Genomic DNA, 20,319 nt, shown 5'->3' on the forward strand with positions numbered 1-20,319 from the left:
ACTCTCTCCACCAACGCGTTTCGATAGCTGGTGCTACCTTTTTCAAGGCCTTGGAAAAGATGAATACTGGGGGGCAGTCCAACCTTGATCATAATGAAACCCCAGAAAGATACCTTGATGTGAGAGATCTTCTCTGAACTCATGTGAGTGTGGTGCGAAGGATTTCGTTCCCTGAAGGAGGTGTCAAGGTGCAGGTTCTCTCCTGAAACACTTGTGTCCAGTGATCCCCACTAAGTTAAAGATACCTTTATGTGAACATACACTGTGTGAGTGGGGGTAGCTGGGTTACCTCCCTCCTTTCTTTGAAAATTGGATCTGTCAGCAACCTTCATTTCTCTCTCTCTCTCTTGGTTTCTCGTATGAGAAAATCATTGGGTGACCATATCGAGAGAATTGGTAAAAAATAATTGGTGGAACAAGATTTCAGCGCCAAAACACATATTGTTACTAGGGTTACCACCTTTGTGTTGAGCGATTCCCGGGCAGTGACCCGCCCCTTGACACACCCACAGCCCACCCATTGACCTGCCCCCAGCCCCGCCTCTTGACCCGCCTTATGGGTTTTTTTTTTACATTTGCTTCAAATCTATTCTTGATTTTACACACGGTAATGCCACATACACGTTACGTTACATAACACACTGTAATGCCTATTATACATTATGCCACACACTGATGCCCATTATACATTATGCCACACACTGATGCCTATTACACGTTATGCCATGAGTGGACAATTTAAAAAGAAAATAGGGACAAAATGGACAGTGCGCACCAAAATTTTACACCATAATGCCTACATAATGCCGCACACTGTGATGCCCATAACACATTACGCCACACACTGTGATGCCCATTACACCGCACACTGTGATGCTTATTACACATTATGCCCCACACTGTGATGCTCATTACACCCCACACTGTAATGCTCATTACACATTACACCCCACACCATGATGCTCATTACACATTACACCCCACACCGTGATGCCCATTATACTTTATGCCCCAAACCATGATCCCCATTACACTTTATGCCCCAAACAGTGATGCCCATTACACTTTATGCCCCAAACCATGATGCCCATTACACTTTATGTCCCAAACCATGATGCCCATTACACCGCACACTGTGATGCCCATTACACATTATGCCCCACACCGTGATGCCCATTAGGGGTAAAGAGAGTGAGGGTTTTCTGGAAAATGAGGGACTGAGAGACAGGGTGTCCCAGGAACTCAGTCTCTCTTCATTGCGATGGTCATCGATGGCTCTACCACGATGGTCTTCAAGATCATTGCACTGGCATATTCGATGGGAAAATCACCCACTTGACATAGGCCATAGGGCCCGATTCATACCTGATCGCTGCTGAGCAGAGTTCTCACAGTGGCCCATTATCGATATACTGCCCATGCGCATGGGCAGAAGAAATTCTCAGACTTTTTCCCTTCACTAGCCATTGGCATGGTAATTGACAGGAAGCCGGCGCCTGGGGGGCGGGGTGATAACCGGCCATTTAGTGGGAGTGCGAAGTCTTCGATAGCCGTGCACATCTAATCGCAAGCTCTTAACCGAGGCCCATAGGCCATTGATGGCTGCAGAACCATTGATCGTCCACAGATATCCCTATAAAGCACAGATGTCGGGTCCTTCAAGATCTTAAAAAGAAGAAGCACCAATAAAAACAGGTTTTATCTGTATTGGGAAAAGATTTTACGGAAGATCCTTGTGTTTTGGTCGTGTTCCCCTTCAACGGAGCTTAATGAATTTCCACCCGAGGCTGTTCCAGAAAAAGCATTAGCGAGGAACATTGCCACTGAAGCAAATCATATTGACCTTTAATTGCTTTGCAAGGCTGGAAAATATCCGTGACGCGTCTGGTTTGTGTTATTGGATTTTTTTTCTTTCACTTTTTTTCATTTGTGTACAGTTATTATGGTAATTGAACAATTAGGTATTGTGCTACAAAGGTCTCGTTATAGAACATGGTTGGTAGGAATCCTAGACGTTACATGAGATCTTAGGACACAGATACCTAACACCCCACATGCCCAACTATGTCCCCCACATGCCCACCTATGTCCCCCCACATGCCCACCTATATCCCACTCCTCATTCTGTGTAATACAAACCATCCTTATATGTGGCAGAGCCCCATATGGTGAATAATATACAGTGCCCACAAAGCTTCTATATAGACTGTTTATAAAGCAGATCTCTAATGTAGCTACAGGTGATTGGGATCTAGTTACTGGTGTACAGCAGGACATCCAATGCAGTGATTAGTGTACGGCAGGACATCCAATGCAGTGATTAGTGTACGGCAGGACATCCAATGCAGTGATTAGTGTACGGCAGGATATACAATGCAGTGATTAGTGTACAGCAGGACATCCAATGCAGTGATTAGTGTACAGCAGGATATACAATGTAGTGATTAGTGTACAGCAGGACATCCAATGCAGTGATTAGTGTACAGCAGGACCCCAATGCAGTGATTAGTGTATGGCAGGACATCCAATGCAGTGATTAGTGTACGGCGGGACATCCAATGCAGTGATTAGTGTACGGCAGGACATACAATGCAGTGATTAGTGTATGGCAGGGCATCCAATGCAGTGATTAGTGTACGGCAGGACACACAATGCAATGATTAGTGTACGGCAGGACATACAATGCAGTGATTAGTGTATGGCAGGACACACAATGCAGTGATTAGTGTACAGCAGGACATACAATGCCGTTATTAGTGTACGGCAGGACATACAATGCAATGATTAGTGTACGGCAGGACATACAATGCAGTGATTAGTGTACGGCAGGACATACAATGCAGTGATTAGTGTATGGCAGGACATCCAATGCAGTGATTAGTGTACGGCAGGACATCCAATGCAGTGATTAGTGTACGGCAGGACATACAATGCAGTGATTAGTGTACGGCAGGATATCCAGTGAGGTGATTAGTGTACGGCAGGACATAGAATGCAGTGATTAGTGTACGGCAGGAAATACAATGCAGTGATTAGTGTATGGCAGGACATCCAATGCGGTGATTAGTGTACGGCAGGACATACAATGCAGTGATTAGTGTACGGCAGGACATACAATGCAGTGATTAGTGTACGGCAAGACATACAATGCAGTGATTAGTGTACAGCAGGACATACAATGCGGTGATTAGTGTACGGCAGGGCATACAATGCAGTGATTAGTGTACAGCAGGACATCCAATGCGGTGATTAGTGTACGGCAGGACATACAATGCGGTGATTAGTGTACGGCAGGACATACAATGCAGTGATTAGTATATGGCAGGACATCCAATGCAGTGATTAGTGTACGGCAGGACATACAATGCGGTGATTAGTGTACGGCAGGACATACAATGCAGTGATTAGTGTACGGCAGGACGTACAATGCGGTGATTAGTGTACGGCAGGACATACAATGCAGTGATTAGTGTACGGCAGGACATACAATGCAGTGATTAGTATATGGCAGGACATACAATGCAGTGATTAGTGTACGGCAGGACATACAATGCAGTGATTAGTATATGGCAGGATATCCAGTGAGGTGATTAGTGTACGGCAGGACATACAATGCAGTGATTAGTGTACGGCAGGACATACAATGCAGTGATTAGTGTACGGCAGGACATACAATGCAGTGATTAGTGTATGGCAGGACATCCAATGCGGTGATTAGTGTACGGCAGGACATACAATGCAGTGATTAGTGTACGGCAGGACATACAATGCAGTGATTAGTGTACGGGAAGACATACAATGCAGTGATTAGTGTACAGCAGGACATACAATGCAGTGATTAGTGTACGGCAGGACATACAATGCAGTGATTAGTGTACGGCAGGACATCCAATGCGGTGATTAGTGTACGGCAGGACATACAATGCGGTGATTAGTGTACGGCAGGACATACAATGCAGTGATTAGTGTACAGCAGGACATCCAATGCGGTGATTAGTGTACGGCAGGACATACAATGCAGTGATAAGTGTACGGCAGGACATCCAATGCGGTGATTAGTGTACGGCAGGACATACAATGCGGTGATTAGTGTACGGCAGGACATACAATGCAGTGATTAGTGTACAGCAGGACATCCAATGCGGTGATTAGTGTACGGCAGGACATACAATGCGGTGATTAGTGTACGGCAGGACATACAATGCAGTGATTAGTATATGGCAGGACATCCAATGCAGTGATTAGTGTACGGCAGGACATACAATGCGGTGATTAGTGTACGGCAGGACATACAATGCAGTGATTAGTGTACGGCAGGACATACAATGCGGTGATTAGTGTACGGCAGGACATACAATGCGGTGATTAGTGTACGGCAGGACATACAATGCAGTGATTAGTATATGGCAGGACATACAATGCAGTGATTAGTGTACGGCAGGACATACAATGCAGTGATTAGTATATGGCAGGACATCCAATGCGGTGATTAGTGTACAGCAGGACATCCAATGCAGTGATTAGTGTACGGCAGGACATACAATGCGGTGATTAGTGTATGGCAGGACATACAATGCGGTGATTAGTGTACGGCAGGACATACAATGCGGTGATTAGTGTACGGCAGGACATACTGTACGGCAGGACATACAATGCAGTGATTAGTGTACGGCAGGACATACAATGCAGTGATTAGTGTACGGCAAGACATACAATGCAGTGATTAGTGTACAGCAGGACATACAATGCGGTGATTAGTGTACGGCAGGGCATACAATGCAGTGATTAGTGTACAGCAGGACATCCAATGCGGTGATTAGTGTACGGCAGGACATACAATGCGGTGATTAGTGTACGGCAGGACATACAATGCAGTGATTAGTATATGGCAGGACATCCAATGCAGTGATTAGTGTACGGTAGGACATACAATGCAGTGATTAGTGTACGGCAGGACGTACAATGCGGTGATTAGTGTACGGCAGGACATACAATGCAGTGATTAGTGTACGGCAGGACATACAATGCAGTGATTAGTATATGGCAGGACATACAATGCAGTGATTAGTGTACGGCAGGACATACAATGCAGTGATTAGTATATGGCAGGATATCCAGTGAGGTGATTAGTGTACGGCAGGACATACAATGCAGTGATTAGTGTACGGCAGGACATACAATGCAGTGATTAGTGTATGGCAGGACATCCAATGCGGTGATTAGTGTACGGCAGGACATACAATGCAGTGATTAGTGTACGGCAGGACATACAATGCAGTGATTAGTGTACGGGAAGACATACAATGCAGTGATTAGTGTACAGCAGGACATACAATGCGGTGATTAGTGTACGGCAGGACATACAATGCAGTGATTAGTGTACAGCAGGACATCCAATGCGGTGATTAGTGTACGGCAGGATATACAATGCGGTGATTAGTGTACGGCAGGACATACAATGCAGTGATTAGTGTACAGCAGGACATCCAATGCGGTGATTAGTGTACGGCAGGACATACAATGCGGTGATTAGTGTACGGCAGGACATACAATGCAGTGATTAGTATATGGCAGGACATCCAATGCAGTGATTAGTGTACGGCAGGACATACAATGCGGTGATTAGTGTACGGCAGGACATACAATGCGGTGATTAGTGTACGGCAGGACATACAATGCGGTGATTAGTGTACGGCAGGACATACAATGCAGTGATTAGTGTACGGCAGGACATACAATGCGGTGATTAGTATATGGCAGGACATACAATGCAGTGATTAGTGTACGGCAGGACATACAATGCAGTGATTAGTATATGGCAGGACATCCAATGCGGTGATTAGTGTACAGCAGGACATCCAATGCAGTGATTAGTGTACGGCAGGACATACAATGCGGTGATTAGTGTATGGCAGGACATACAATGCGGTGATTAGTGTACGGCAGGACATACAATGCGGTGATTAGTGTACGGCAGGACATACAATGCAGTGATTAGTGTACGGCAGGACATACAATGCAGTGATTAGTATATGGCAGGACATCCAATGCAGTGATTAGTGTACAGCAGGACATACAATGCGGTGATTAGTGTACAGCAGGACATCCAATGCGGTGATTAGTGTACAGCAGGACATCCAATGCAGTGATTAGTGTACGGCAGGACATACAATGCGGTGATTAGTGTATGGCAGGACATACAATGCAGTGATTAGTGTACAGCAGGACATACAATGCGGTGATTAGTGTACGGCAGGACATACAATGCAGTGATTAGTGTACGGCAGGACATACAATGCAGTGATTAGTGTACAGCAGGACATACAATGCGGTGATTAGTGTACGGCGGGACATACAATCCAGTGATTAGTGTACGGCAGGACATACAATGCAGTGATTAGTGTATGGCAGGACATCCAATGCGGTGATTAGTGTACAGCAGGACATACAATGCAGTGATTAGTGTACGGCAGGACATACAATGCAGTGATTAGTGTACGGCAGGACATACAATGCAGTGATTAGTGTACGGCAGGACATACAATGCAGTGATTTGTGTACGGCAGGACATACAATGCAGTGATTAGTGTACGGCAGGACATACAATGCAGTGATTAGTGTACGGCAGGACATACAATGCAGTGATTAGTGTACGGCAGGACATACAATGCAGTGATTAGTGAACGGCAGGACATACAATGCAGTGATTAGTATATGGCAGGACATACAATGCAGTGATTAGTGAACGGCAGGACATACAATGCAGTGATTAGTATATGGCAGGATATACAATGCAGTGATTAGTGTACGGCAGGACATACAATGCAGTGATTAGTGAACGGCAGGACATACAATGCAGTGATTAGTATATGGCAGGACATACAATGCAGTGATTAGTGAACGTCAGGACATACAATGCAGTGATTAGTATATGGCAGGATATACAATGCAGTGATTAGTGTACGGCAGGACATACAATGCAGTGATTAGTGTACGGCAGGACATACAATGCAGTGATTAGTATACGGCAGGACATACAATGCAGTGATTAGTGTACGGCAGGACATCCAATGCGGTGATTAGTGTACGGCAGGACATACAATGCAGTGATTAGTATATGGCAGGACATACAATGCAGTGATTAGTGTACAGCAGGACATACAATGCAGTGATTAGTGTACGGCAGGATATACAATGCAGTGATTAGTGTACGGCAGGACATCCAATGCAGTGATTAGTGTATGGCAGGACATGCAATGCAGTGATTAGTGTATGGCAGGACATACAATGCAGTGATTAGTATATGGCAGGACATACAATGCAGTGATTAGTATATGGCAGGACATACAATGCAGTGATTAGTGTATGGCAGGACATCCAATGCGGTGATTAGTGTACTACAGGACATACAATGCAGTGATTAGTATATGGCAGGACATACAATGCAGTGATTAGTGTACAGCAGGACATACAATGCAGTGATTAGTGTACAGCAGGACATACAATGCAGTGCTAAGTATATGGCAGGACATACAATGCAGTGATTAGTGTATGGCAGGACATCCAATGCGGTGATTAGTGTACTACAGGACATACAATGCAGTGATTAGTATATGGCAGGACATACAATGCAGTGATTAGTTCTAATTTGTATAAACCTGATTTTTGTCACAGGGTTGAAAGAAAAGAGCGAGCGCGATTGAAAACCGTGAAGTTTAATGCAAAGCCGGGAGTCATAGATTCTAAAGGGGTGAGTAAGGTATAAAAACTGAAATCTGAAAGATGCATTTTCCTTGATCATTGGTACCATGGTTGTGTGGAGACAGCACATACTTGGGACATGTTACACACATATAAAACTGTCTACATGGAACACTCACACGGGCAAACATGGAACGTAGAAAATATGTTTGCAAAACAAAATAGTAATTAAAAGGTAGTAAACACAAACCCAACATGTTAAAGGAGTCACTGTCTTAGGTTCACATTGTAGATTATGCTAGAATTCAGGTTAAATTGCAGCAAGGTAATCGTTATTAACGAGGAGGGGGGAACGGGGAGGCACTGAAATTGTTCTAGAACTCCAATGTATGAATCAGTGGCGGACCTTGTGGGTGGGGAGCAGTGGCGGTTTTTAACCAATGGGCTGCAGGACTGCAGCCCCTCCTGGTGAGATCCACCAGTGCAGTCTCCGAGACTGCACTGGCTTCACTGTGACTGGCAGGGACTTCCTATTGGAAGTCTGACCTGCCAGTCAACCAAGACAGTCCCATTGGGAGGGGTTCCCTCTCTCCGGGATACCTCTATGGGCTGCTACAATGGAATCTGGGGTCTGCACATGCACAGTACCGAGGCCGATTCTGCGCATGCGCCGTCCCAGTGAATGTCATCTGCAGGGGGTGGAAGCCACGGCAGAGTGGAACCGCAGGAACCAGCAGCGGTGGCAGCAAAGGAGGGGGGTGGCATTGTGGCCAGCGGCAGCCCTCCTCCTACCCAAAGTTTCATTATTTCTGAATGAAACTATTGCTGATTAATGGTTTCCAGCTTAAAGTGAAATAATGAAATTCTGTGACTGTTCTGACAGACATTTTGAAGGGTCTCTTCTTTTAGTATTGCAATATGAAAATAAAGTGGTAATATAAATGGATGCCATCTTCATTATACAGGTCCAGGTGTATATAGAGCCCTCCCATAGAGTAGGGTGTACGCATAGCTGGGGCCCTTGTGCTTAGCTACCTTTTATTTCCAGGGGTGCAGAGTTTTCTGTTAAGACACTAATGCCCCGATATTGGCAGTGCAGCGGGTGGATGATGTAGTGCACATACACCAAACAATATCGTTAATGATATCGTTCAGTGACATCATCGGGACCCCGCTGAAAGTGCAGGCTATTGGCTTCATTGCCAAAATTGACCATCATGTTCAGCTGACGGCGATATCGTTAATGATGCGCAAGATATACCTACCCTTTTATTTCAAAGATATCTTTTGAAAAAAATTGAGTACTGTTTATGGGGCTTAAATAATTCTCAATCTGTGGCTTCCTGCTACCCTCATTTCACCCCCCCCTCCCCCCCCCTCACATCATGTCACTGTCCCTGTCACATGCAGCCCTGTCCTCACTGACACATCACTCCTCTCCTGATATACTCTGTGCTGCTGGGGACCCTGCTCCTCCCACTATATAACTCTCAGTCTGTGGCTTCCTGCTGCCCCCATTCCCCTCCTCACATCATGTCACTGCCCCTGTCACATGCAGCCCTGTCCTCACTGACACATCACTCATCTCCTGATATACTCTGTGCTGCTGCGGACCCTGCTCCTCCCACTATATAACTCTCAGTCTGTGGCTTCCTGCTGCCCCCATTCCCCTCCTCACATTATGTCACTGCCCCTGTCACATGCAGCCCTGTCCTCACTGACACATCACTCATCTCCTGATATACTCTGTGCTGCTGGAGACCCTGCTCCTCCCACTATATAACTCTCAGTCTGTGGCTTCCTGCTGCCTCCATTCCCCTCCTCACATCATGTCACTGCCCCTGTCACATGCAGCCCTGTCCTTACTGACACATCACTCATCTCCTGATATACTCTGTGCTGCTGGGGACCCTGCTCCTCCCACTATATAACTCTCAGTCTGTGGCTTCCTGCTGCCTCCATTCCCCTCCTCACATCATGTCACTGCCCCTGTCACATGCAGCCCTGTCCTCACTGACACATCACTCATCTCCTGATATACTCTGTGCTGCTGCGGACCCTGCTCCTCCCACTATATAACTCTCAGTCTGTGGCTTCCTGCTACCTCCATTCCCCTCCTCACATCATGTCACTGCCCCTGTCACATGCAGCCCTGTCCTCACTGACACATCACTCACCTCCTGATATACTCTGTGCTGCTGGGGACCCTGCTCCTCCCACTATATAACTCTCAGTCTGTGGCTTCCTGCTGCCTCCATTCCCCTCCTCACATCATGTCACTGCCCCTGTCACATGCAGCCCTGTCTTCACCGACACATCACTCATCTCCTGATATACTCTGTGCTGCTGGGGACCCAGCTCCTCCCACTATATAACTCTCAGTCTGTGGCTTCCTGCTGCCTCCATTCCCCTCCTCACATCATGTCACTGCTTCTGTCACATGCAGCCCTGTCCTCACTGACACATCCCTCATCTCCTGATATACTCTGTGCTGCTGCGGACCCTGCTCCTCCCACTATATAACTCTCAGTCTGTGGCTTCCTGCTGCCTCCATTCCCCTCCTCACATCATGTCACCTCCCCTGTCACATGCAGCCCTGTCCTCACTGTCACATTATTCATCTCCTGATGTACTCTGTGCTGCTGGGGACCCTGCTCCTCCCACTATATAACTCTCAGTCTGTGGCTTCCTGCTGCCTCCATTCCCCTCCTCACATCATGTCACTGCTCCTGTCACATGCAGCCCTGTCCTCACTAACACATCCCTCCAAATCCTGATATACTCTGTGCTGCTGGGGACCCTGCTCCTCCCACTATATAACTCTCAGTCTGTGGCTTCCTGCTGCCCCCATTCCCCTCCTCACATCATGTAACTGCCCCTGTCACATACAGCCCTGTCCTCACTAACACATCTCTCCAAATCCTGACATACTCTGTGCTGCTGGGGACCCTGCCCCTCCCACTATATAACTCCCAGTTTGTGGCTTCCTGCTGCCCCCACTATATAACCCCAATTTGTATAAACCACCAAGGCACCAATTCCCGCCATTAATTGAAACCATTGATGATAGACCCATTGATCACCATCCCTAGCCAAATGACCAGCATAGCTGTACCGCTGGTCCATGTTTAATGGTTGCTCTTTATCTCCCAGTAAGTGACATGTGCATGCACAGTTGTTCGATCACTTGGGCTGGGAATTCGCAGCCCAGCTAATTATTCTGACTCAGGCCCCATATGACACCCCACCCCCCCCCCCCCCACCCCTGCTGCCCCCTCATAGAGTTTGCATTCCTTCCGGAGCCAGCTGCTGGGAGAACTACATTGACCAGCAGCCCTTGCGCCTCCCAGCAGACATACTGCAGGTATACCTTAGCCTCTGATGCAAAACTGGGAGCCAGTGAAGTTTCAATCAGTTTCCCAAAACACAGACTGCATAAAGCAGAATGGGTGCATAACAAAGCATAATTGAAGAGAGTTTATTATAATGCATTCACAAGAGAGAACATTGTTATATGTAATCTCATAATTATGCAATTACACAAATGAGCTTCAACTCTGAAAACGATCATTAGAACCTCAGTATTGTAGTCACTCTCCCAGGCAGTGTACAGAAGAATGCAATTCTATTTTATCTTCATTTTCCACCATTCATTTTTGCTAACTGTATCACCACCTCCGTCTTTTGTCATAAAGCCTCACAAGATAAAGGACCTTTTACATCGCCATTTCTTATAGGGTAAATCCACTCAGAAATTACTTTGCCTAATAAAGATCACTTTGCAGTGCCGGGCGCATGCACAGACGCAAAAGATCAGTCCCCCGTGCGAACCCACGGGGGACGGAACCAACTAGAATAAGAGCCATTATTAGCATGACTTATGTTGCTAACTATGGGGCTAGTGCCTGAAATTGTCTGTTGAGACCTCAGAAACTCATTTGTATAATTGTGGTTTCCATGGTTATAGTTGTTCTCAACATCTATTTAGCAAGAATGTGTTTCTGAAGCTTCTACTGTCAATTTCAGCAAGAAGTAATGATTTGTGTTAGGGAAAATTATTTTTGAGTGGCTTAAGTTATGCACCATAGAAAAGGACCCCGTCTTAGATAGCTCCCACCTTAATTTGGTATTTTCACCATTGACAGAACCTCTAATGCTTTAATTGGCGGGAATTCAATTAGCCAGTTAGCGGATTGGCAGCCAGCAGATGGCGCCCAACGAGACTATTCAATTGTTACTCCAATCAGACGCAATTGATTGCCAGCATCTGCATTTCAGATCGCTCCCCCCAGGATTGGTGAGCTGAAATAAGTGAAAAGTGGCCCATTTGAGCGCTCAAATAGGACTTTTCACATTGCATGCATTAGTTTTCTTGCATTTAGCCGCTATGCGATCAGCAGCATCAATTGAATATCACCCTGCGATCTCCCATCACTTTAGATGTGAGGAGTGGGACAGGGGGTGATAAACAGCTGTTACTACCCCTGTGCAATGTGTGTTGCCATGTGAATGTGACCAGTGCCGAGTGGGTATGATAAGAGCATTATGGCCCTTATTCTGATTGAGTCGGACGGCTGCGTGTTCGGTGCGCATGTGCAGAGGCGATTCTGCACATGTGCGAACGCCAAGCACGTCTGAACACGGCGTGAATTCCATACAGAAAACAGTTGGTCGAAACAATCCGAGCAGAGGGTGGAGAGGGGCGTGAAGGGCTGTTTGGGCTCATTACCATATGCGTACGCCCCGCGTTTCATGGGCGTTCCCATGAAAACACTTGGCGTACGTATGGTAATCCGGCCGTGGCGCATGTGTGGGGGGCGAACATATAACATAGCCGGATGCCAGCTGCCTGCCCATATCCCTGCTTTCATACGGAGAACTGTCAGAGTGGTCTGGAGCACTCAGAGCTGTCTGACCGCTAGGTCCATCATTCGATGGTCGGCAACCATCAGAGGATGGGGGAGGTTCCCACAGATGGGGGAGTTGTTCACATGAAACATCCACTCACGGTCCGTTCGCTCTGCGTCTTACCGCATTCGGACGGTGTGAGCGATCCGTAGAGTAGGCGGGGCTAAGAACACTCGGTGGCCGTCCGAAAATACGCATCCGTCCAAGTCAACTAGAATAAGGGCCTATGGGTGTGGCCAGTTATTTGTGGGTCTGGTCAGTTTCATGTGGGAATGACCAATGCTGTGTGGGTGTGGCCAGAACCGTGTGGGCGTGTACACCTCCTACACTGTCAGCCCCACTGTCTTCCTATATACATGAAAAAAATTGCAGAATTTGTAGGGAAAAAAGTTACATTTTAATACTTAGATTTATGGCTGATTGTGTGGCCGTAATAATGGGCCTATTTTTGTATTTTGTGTCCGCTTCACTGTTTAATCTGACCCAAGTCACAAACGTTTGTCGCTGAAATAAAAGGGATGTCCTGTCCATCCGAATTCGGCATGAAAAGCCGGCGGTCGGGATCCCGGTGTTCAAAATCCCGACGCCCGAATCCCGAACGCCGAAATCCCGACAAGGGGGGGATTTCCCCCAGCGGGCCCGGTGCCTCGCTACGCTCGGCACACTAATTTATTCTCCCTCCGAGGGTGTCGTGGACACCCACGGGGGGAGAAAGTGTCGGGATTTCGGCGTTCGGGATTCCGGCGTCGGGATTTTTGAACGCCAGGATCCCGACCGCTGGGATTTAAACTGCATCCCATCCATCCATTGAGGTTCTTCACTAAAATGTCTGTCACAATATGAACAAAAGGCTTTTTTGCCTGATTTGGTAAACCGGTACTCCCGCAACGGTGCTATTAATTACTCTAAAACTAGACAAACATTATACAAGTCAAAAGAAGGGGTTAAAGGGATACTAAAAACCGTAAAATATGAGGCAGCTTCCAGTGATACGCCTAATCTCCATGTCACTGGACGCGACTCACAAAAGGTGATTTATATTTATATTTTTCTCAGTTTGAATAGTAGAATACATCATAGAGTCTCCCAACTAACTTTCTGTATGGAGACCATATTTGTCTCTACATTACGGGGGCAGCCATTTTTGTGCATGGAGACCATATTTGTCTCTACATTACGGGGGCAGCCATTTTTCTGGCTACCGTTCACACTTCGCCTCCTATGACATGTCTATTTTGCATAAAGCATGGTTTATGTTGGCTCAAAAAAACGTGAATACCTTATGTTGACCTTTTCCCTGTGTCGACCTCCACACCCTGTCAACCTTATACATGTCAACCTATTTTATGTGTTGACCTAAGCCGTGTCGACCTTCAGTGGATGACCTAATCTGTGTCGACCTTCATACAGGGGACCCTATTGACCCCTACCCACAGAAGGTATGTCAGTGGCGTAACATTTCCATCATAGTCCAAGAAGTGGCAGGCGGTCCGCATGGAATCTGGTGAAAATGGCCCTCCAAAAATGGCCACCGCTTGGAGGAGACAGATGCTTGAGATCCTACTGGGCCTCGAGCATCTGTCAGGAGAGTTCAGAGTGTATTGTTTTACCAGGAAGTGCCAGAAAACCCTGGCAACAAGCATGTAACCCCTGGCAAGAAATTGATGTATGGGGGTGTAAAATGGGAGAGATGTGCAAAATATCCTCTAAAAATACCGGTGTCGCTCACATTTGTTATATAAATTCAAATTAAAAAAATGTGTAAAAAAAAAAAAAATTATATTTCCTATATAAGGTTACACTACAGGTCATTATGATGAATAAAAACTAGAAAGAGAAAGAATTGCACGATTGGATGCACACCAAGGAAGAAAATATTTGAAGAGAGCGAGTATTCTCAAAAATATTTAAAATTTAACTTTTAATGATATTTAGAACTAAAAAGAAGAGAGAAAATTATCCTGCGTAGATTTTTTAATATATATGATCTCACAGGGTGATCTCCTTCTTGGGCTTGTGAAAAATTTCAAGAATTAATGAATACAAATGTTGGCTTGGCAATTTTCACACCTATTTTGACAAATTCACTTGGCACTCAAAGGGTTAAGGTACGAACACCAAAAACTGGGGTAACAACTGTCTCCTTCATACAGTTTTGCCCTATTGCAATAAAACACACAACACGGTGACACTCACAGGTACAAATATTCATTTTAGTCACTGTTCTCTTTTTTATTTAACATTTGTCCGATGTTGAACATTTCCTGTATGACGCCACCAGCAACAGTAACAAAGTAAAAGTATTGTTATTATGTGGGGTGTAATGTGTAACGGTGTTATATAATAGATAATACAGGACTGTGTGTGAGCGAGGGGACCCTGACATGTGGACTCTCTGCATTTCCCTCAGAGGGAATATCTATAAATAACCCCCTTTGCTGGGTCTCGCTGTGTATATTGCTTACTGGACTGTGTTCTTATTAAAGTGAAACTGTCATCCGCACAGAAATCAGCTCCAGGTCTGTAACCCATCAGACGGGGATTTATCCAACTAAGGGGACATTAACAATATAAGCCACTCTTTACCTAAATTACAGAGCCGTCTGCTCAGTCATTGGAAGGAAGATTCTATCATCCCAGCATTATTTTAAACCCCACACCAGAGGCAGATCTAGACCTCACGGGGCCCTAGGCAAGATACCAATTTGGGGCCCTCCAACAATCCATAGCACTAGGTGTTTACTGCATACTTGCCGACTTCTTCAATCTCCTCTCCAGGAGAAGCCCCATGACTGGCAGCTGCAACAATTTGCGGGTCCATGAATGGTGGGAGGGGCTAATATGACGCGAATCGCGTCATTTTAGCCCCTCCCCGCGAACCCGCAAAATTCGGGGGTTTATACCGCGGGGAAGGGGGGAACCAGGGCTGTGGGGAAAATGTGGGAGACTTGCCCCCCTTCCCGGGGGGTCGGGAGGGGGACCCGATTTGCGGGAGGGTAGGCAAATATGGTGGCAGCGATAGAGTACCTCAGGGCCGCCACTAGAAATGTTGGGGCCCGGGACTGACCTTCCGGCATACACCCCCGCGCGCGCCTGCACGCACCCCACCTCCCCCTAATTATCATTCCCCCCCATTACCATTACTTACGAGCAACAACCAGCAGCGGCAGCAACAACCAGCAGCGGCGGCGGCGTGGCATCTCCCTCCTTCACAAACGGTCGGGAGCGCACACTGCACAGTGCAGCCTGCAGAGCGCCGAGCCCCTCTGTATCCTAGGCTCGGGGCTCTGCTGGCTGCACTGTGTATTGTGCGTGCCTGGCTGGGTGGCCGCCGGGTGGGGGAGGCGTTGTGCGGGGACGGGGGGTGGGGAGGGTGCCAAGCCACTGTGGGCAGCTGCTCGGGCCCCTCCAGAGGCCCGGACAGCTGCACCCATGGCACTCCCCTGTCGGCAGCCCTGGAGTACCTTGGCGCGTACACAGTCTACTGATGGTCATGCTCAGCTGCATGACCATCGGCATTACGTACAAATCTGAATTAGGCTCTGGGTCTTTTGGAAGTAGCTTAATACCTGTGTCACATTTACAGTAACCTGAATGCCCACATACAGGCCTTTTTGTGTGTCCAAAATCTTATCAAAGAACATGAAAGGGACTTTGAGAGTGTGCGCAGGTCTGTGTGATGTCATAATGTCACGCAGTAGTCACGGAACGCTCGTCTGGGAAAAGTTTTGGCCGGCCAGGATATCTTTGTGGGACCCCTTAGGACCACCCGGGCCGTAGGCAGGTGCCTCCGTTGTACGTTGCCTTGTGAAAAATTAACGGGTATGTTAACGGTGAGAATTATTTCTCATTAAACAGTGATCTGGGCGTACTAACGGGTTCTATGCAATTGAAAAAGATAAGCCATTAAATTGAATGAAAGTATTTCTGCAATAAACAATGAATAAAAACCCAGCGGTTATTGTCGTGTTCATGATAATTCCTGGTGACAGGTTCACTTTAACAGAATGTTTTTGAACATGTATTTATTTTATGTCTTAGCTATTACTGTGCCTATGTTATTACTGTATAATAGTGTTTCATGTACCCAGACAACACTGAGCATAAAATGTCTTAGTCAGGAGTTATTAGTGTACATTTCTACAAGATATACACCTGGTCCATTAGGTACACATCTGTCACTTTTATTTTAGGTCATTTTTATGTTGTGCGCACATCTGCCGCCATCTTGTTACTATCCGCCGTTACACGCCATACTTGCATTGTTGTCCGTGTTTTGCATGTGTTTGGTGTTACGCGGGCTTGACAAAGTTATGTTACCACTGACCAATCATATTGCTTAACTCCTTCACCCCTGATCTTACGTTCTCAGAGTAAGGCATGATAAGCGTTTGGACCACAAGCATTTCGGATAAGGGTTTTTTACGGGATTTTTTGGGATTTTTTTTTTTAACATACTTACCTGGTTCCCCCGATGGTCCCATGGCGTCCCCCGACGTCCACGGCAGCCTTCAGGATCTTCTTCAGCAGTCCCAGGGGTGCATTGTGCAAGTTTGCAGGCACGCCGGTGATATCACCGGCGCGCCCAAGCAGCCGCGCAATGCACTCCAGGGACCGCTGAAGACGCAGAAGAAGCTCCTGGAGGGCACCGTAGATATCAGGGGGACTTGGTAAGTATGGAAAAAGTGGCAGGGGGGAAACAAAAAAAATCCACCTGGGCTCCGATTGGGAACGGCAAAAGTCCCAAAGCTTGGTGAGGGGAGCAAACCGAGGGTATGTGCGCTACACTAATTGGGGGTCCATGTCAACCTTTTTTATGTTTACCTTTTGCTTGTGTCAACATTTTGTCAATATCAAACAAATGCATGTCGATCTTTTGTCAGCGTCGACCTTGACTGTTGAACTAGACAGTGTAGACTTTTCAATCCACACCATCTGATGCAAACACACATATGCATAGGTGCCGGAACAGGGTGAGAGAGGGGGCACTAGTCAGAGTAGCGGGTCACGGGTTTCCCTCTCCGCTACTCCGCCCTCTTCCCACAGCTCTTCTCCACCCTGCCCTAGCCTCTATCCCCACTTCTAGAACCAGCCCTGCACCCTTCCTCCACATCAGATGCCCTTTTATTCCCCCCCCCCATCATAGCAGCACCCCCTTGCGATATAGATAGAAATAGATATAGGGCAGGGGGGTGCAGCACCCCTAGGGCCTTGAATAATAACTCTCACAGCGGCAACGTTTCAGTGCCGTTTAATGTGTGGCACTTTCCTCTGTTTAAAGAGTGATCTTCCCTTATAATCACCCAGTGGGTCGGTATCTGAAAGAGGGACTGGCCGCCCGTCTGGTCGTCATGCATGCAATAATGACCAGACAAGCAGGCTGATTCATGATCCAGGGAGAGACGGACATCAGTTCATAAATAGATAAATATCTCAGCAATTTTAGGGGCACCAAAATGAAATTATATCTTGCCGTCCCCTCCCAACCCTAAACTTAAAAATATTGTGGTGCCCCTGTATTTATAGTAATAGAGAGATAAACTACCAACCAATCAGCTCCTGACATTTTTCAAACCTAGCCTGTTACTGGCAGTTAGTAGCTGATTGGTTGGTCATTTATCTCACTTCTAACCTAGCATTGCCTACAATGAAAGTCCATTGGTTTGCAATGGTTCCCTAAATTGCACATTCTCCTCTACATGTGTCTTAGGGGGGTATTCAATGTCATTCGAGCTCCCGCAGCCATCTCCCGATGGGGGAGATGGCTGCGGGGCCCTATTCAATGCTGTCTTCCCCGACAGCATTGAACAGGGGTTTTGCGCAGAACGAGCCCGACATCACAAGCTGTCGGGCTCGTTCTGCCAAGAAAAGCCGGAAATAGGCAAGCTCCTGGCCGGAGCTCGTCTATTTCCGTCATCAACTCGCAGCCACGCCCCCTTGTCGCCGCTCGGCGGCCGGGACATTGAATCCCGACTGCCGAGCTCCAGGCGAGCTGACCGAGAACGGGACAGGGGCACGGCTGTCGCGCTAGCTCGACAGCCGTGCTCCTGACATTGAATACCCCCCTTAATCTAACACCCCCCCCCCCCCAAAAAAAAAATTTGGTGCATGCTGTCAGGTGAACTCAGAGGTGAACGGGCTAATGATCATCCACATATCCACTTTATGTTTACATTTTTTCAGTTATTTTTCGAAAGTTCAAATATGCTTGAATTGTAAACGTGGTAAAAAACTTCAGTGACAAAGTTAACAATTTAGATAATTTTTTTGGCCTTCAAACACACATTTAATTTTGCAATTAGAATCAATAATAGTAATTGTGTTGCAAGTTAAAGCTAAAATTATTTTCAATTTTATTTTATGCTGTCAACAAGGTGCAATCTTAATTTTATTTTATTTTTTATAATTTTTGTATCTTTTTGCTGATCAAGAAACTTTTTTTGGATTGGGACCAAGTTAAATATTTACTGTTTATTTATCTTTTTTTTTTTTTTTTTTAAATTGCTTACGTAGCAAACTTTTTTAGCTAAGTAATTTTTATTAACAAAAAGTTGCACTATATAAAAATATTTTTCTACGTTTTCAAATACTGATTTCTTTATATATTTTGTTAAGTATACGTAAGGGCACATTCTTTTTTATATAAATAACATGTCATGGTATAATCTAATTTCTTCTCGGAAAACTGTAAAGGGCCAGAAATGCTAACACTGGTGCATTAGCAAATTAGTTACCGACTTGAAAATTCAATGAGACGTGAACGTGCTGCAACGCAGCGCTTTAGAGTACAGCAAAATAAATTAAAATCTAAAAATAGATCATACCACAAATAAATAAATAAAACATAACAGGTACATGTCAAGGATACTGTTTGAAAAACACTCTGATGTGTAATGTATTAAAAAAAGGAAATATTAATAAAATTGAATGACATTTTATAGTGAAATATTAATGTTATTAACAATAAAGCTCAAAATTCAGCGCAAGAAAAAAATTTAAACGCAAGAAAATATTTCAACGCAAGAAAAGTGTTGGTTTTAGAATTTGTTTCCCAGCGGAGGCTTTGGTCACTGTAGTTCTATCCACATTTACAGACTAGTTTTGTCAGCATGAGTTTGACAAGAATTAGACGCCCCTGTTTTTGCCCCCATGCCTTCTCTCCTTCACAGTCATTCAATGACAAGCGTAAAAAGAACCTCATCTTTTCACGAAAGTTCCCCTTCTACAAGAACAAGGAGCAAGGTGAACAGGAGGCAAGTGACTCAGAAAGTAAGTAAAGCCTCAGAGGCGCTGTCATGTGTGGCACTAAAGTTAATGGGTGACAGGCACGACACGTTCCCTCCCTCTCACCCTTTCACACATCTAGGCATAGGGTACTGGTAGGCAGGCGAGGCATTGCTACTGTGACCACTGCATGAGTACACCCTGGATCCACTGGCTGCTCTCCAAAAATAAAGAAAGGTTGAACTGTGCCACCTTCACCTACTGCGCAGTAGAAGCAGCCATTTTTATGGGGCTAAACCAATATTGGCTATGAATAAGTAACATTGTTGAGGAATGAGGCATGGTGCACCTCATGTTACTAGTTCAAAGTGAATTGGTGGGTCTCCCAAAAACTGGTTGCCTTCGTGTGTGCTGTAATCCAGCTAGGAGTGACCTTGTAAGAATGAGCAATTGGTTTTCATCTACAATAAAAGGACATTATTAGCG

At 46.0% G+C, this 20,319-nt stretch overlaps 1 protein-coding gene across 15 annotated transcripts in view; it reads left to right on the forward strand.

Annotated features, from left to right (window-relative positions):
* Positions 1–20,319, forward strand: part of DLG2 (discs large MAGUK scaffold protein 2) — an 895,737-nt gene that overhangs the window by 850,218 nt on the left and 25,200 nt on the right. For 12 of the 15 annotated variants that reach the window (XR_014469831.1, XM_083170304.1, XM_083170302.1 and 9 more), the window contains 2 exons: positions 7,675–7,750; positions 19,779–19,878. Coding sequence is in view for 13 of the 15 variants with exons in the window: in XM_083170304.1 (XP_083026430.1) it covers positions 7,675–7,750; positions 19,779–19,878 (176 nt within the window). In the remaining 2 variants the exon portion in view is untranslated. The remainder of the gene's footprint in view (positions 1–7,674; positions 7,751–19,778; positions 19,879–20,319) is intronic. The other 3 variants (XR_014469832.1, XM_083170303.1, XM_083170316.1) reach the window with 1 other exon arrangement.

This window comes from Crinia signifera, chromosome 2, assembly GCF_055691185.1.
Source record: "Crinia signifera chromosome 2, ASM5569118v1, whole genome shotgun sequence".
In the NCBI taxonomy this organism is placed as follows: Eukaryota; Metazoa; Chordata; class Amphibia; order Anura; family Myobatrachidae; genus Crinia; species Crinia signifera.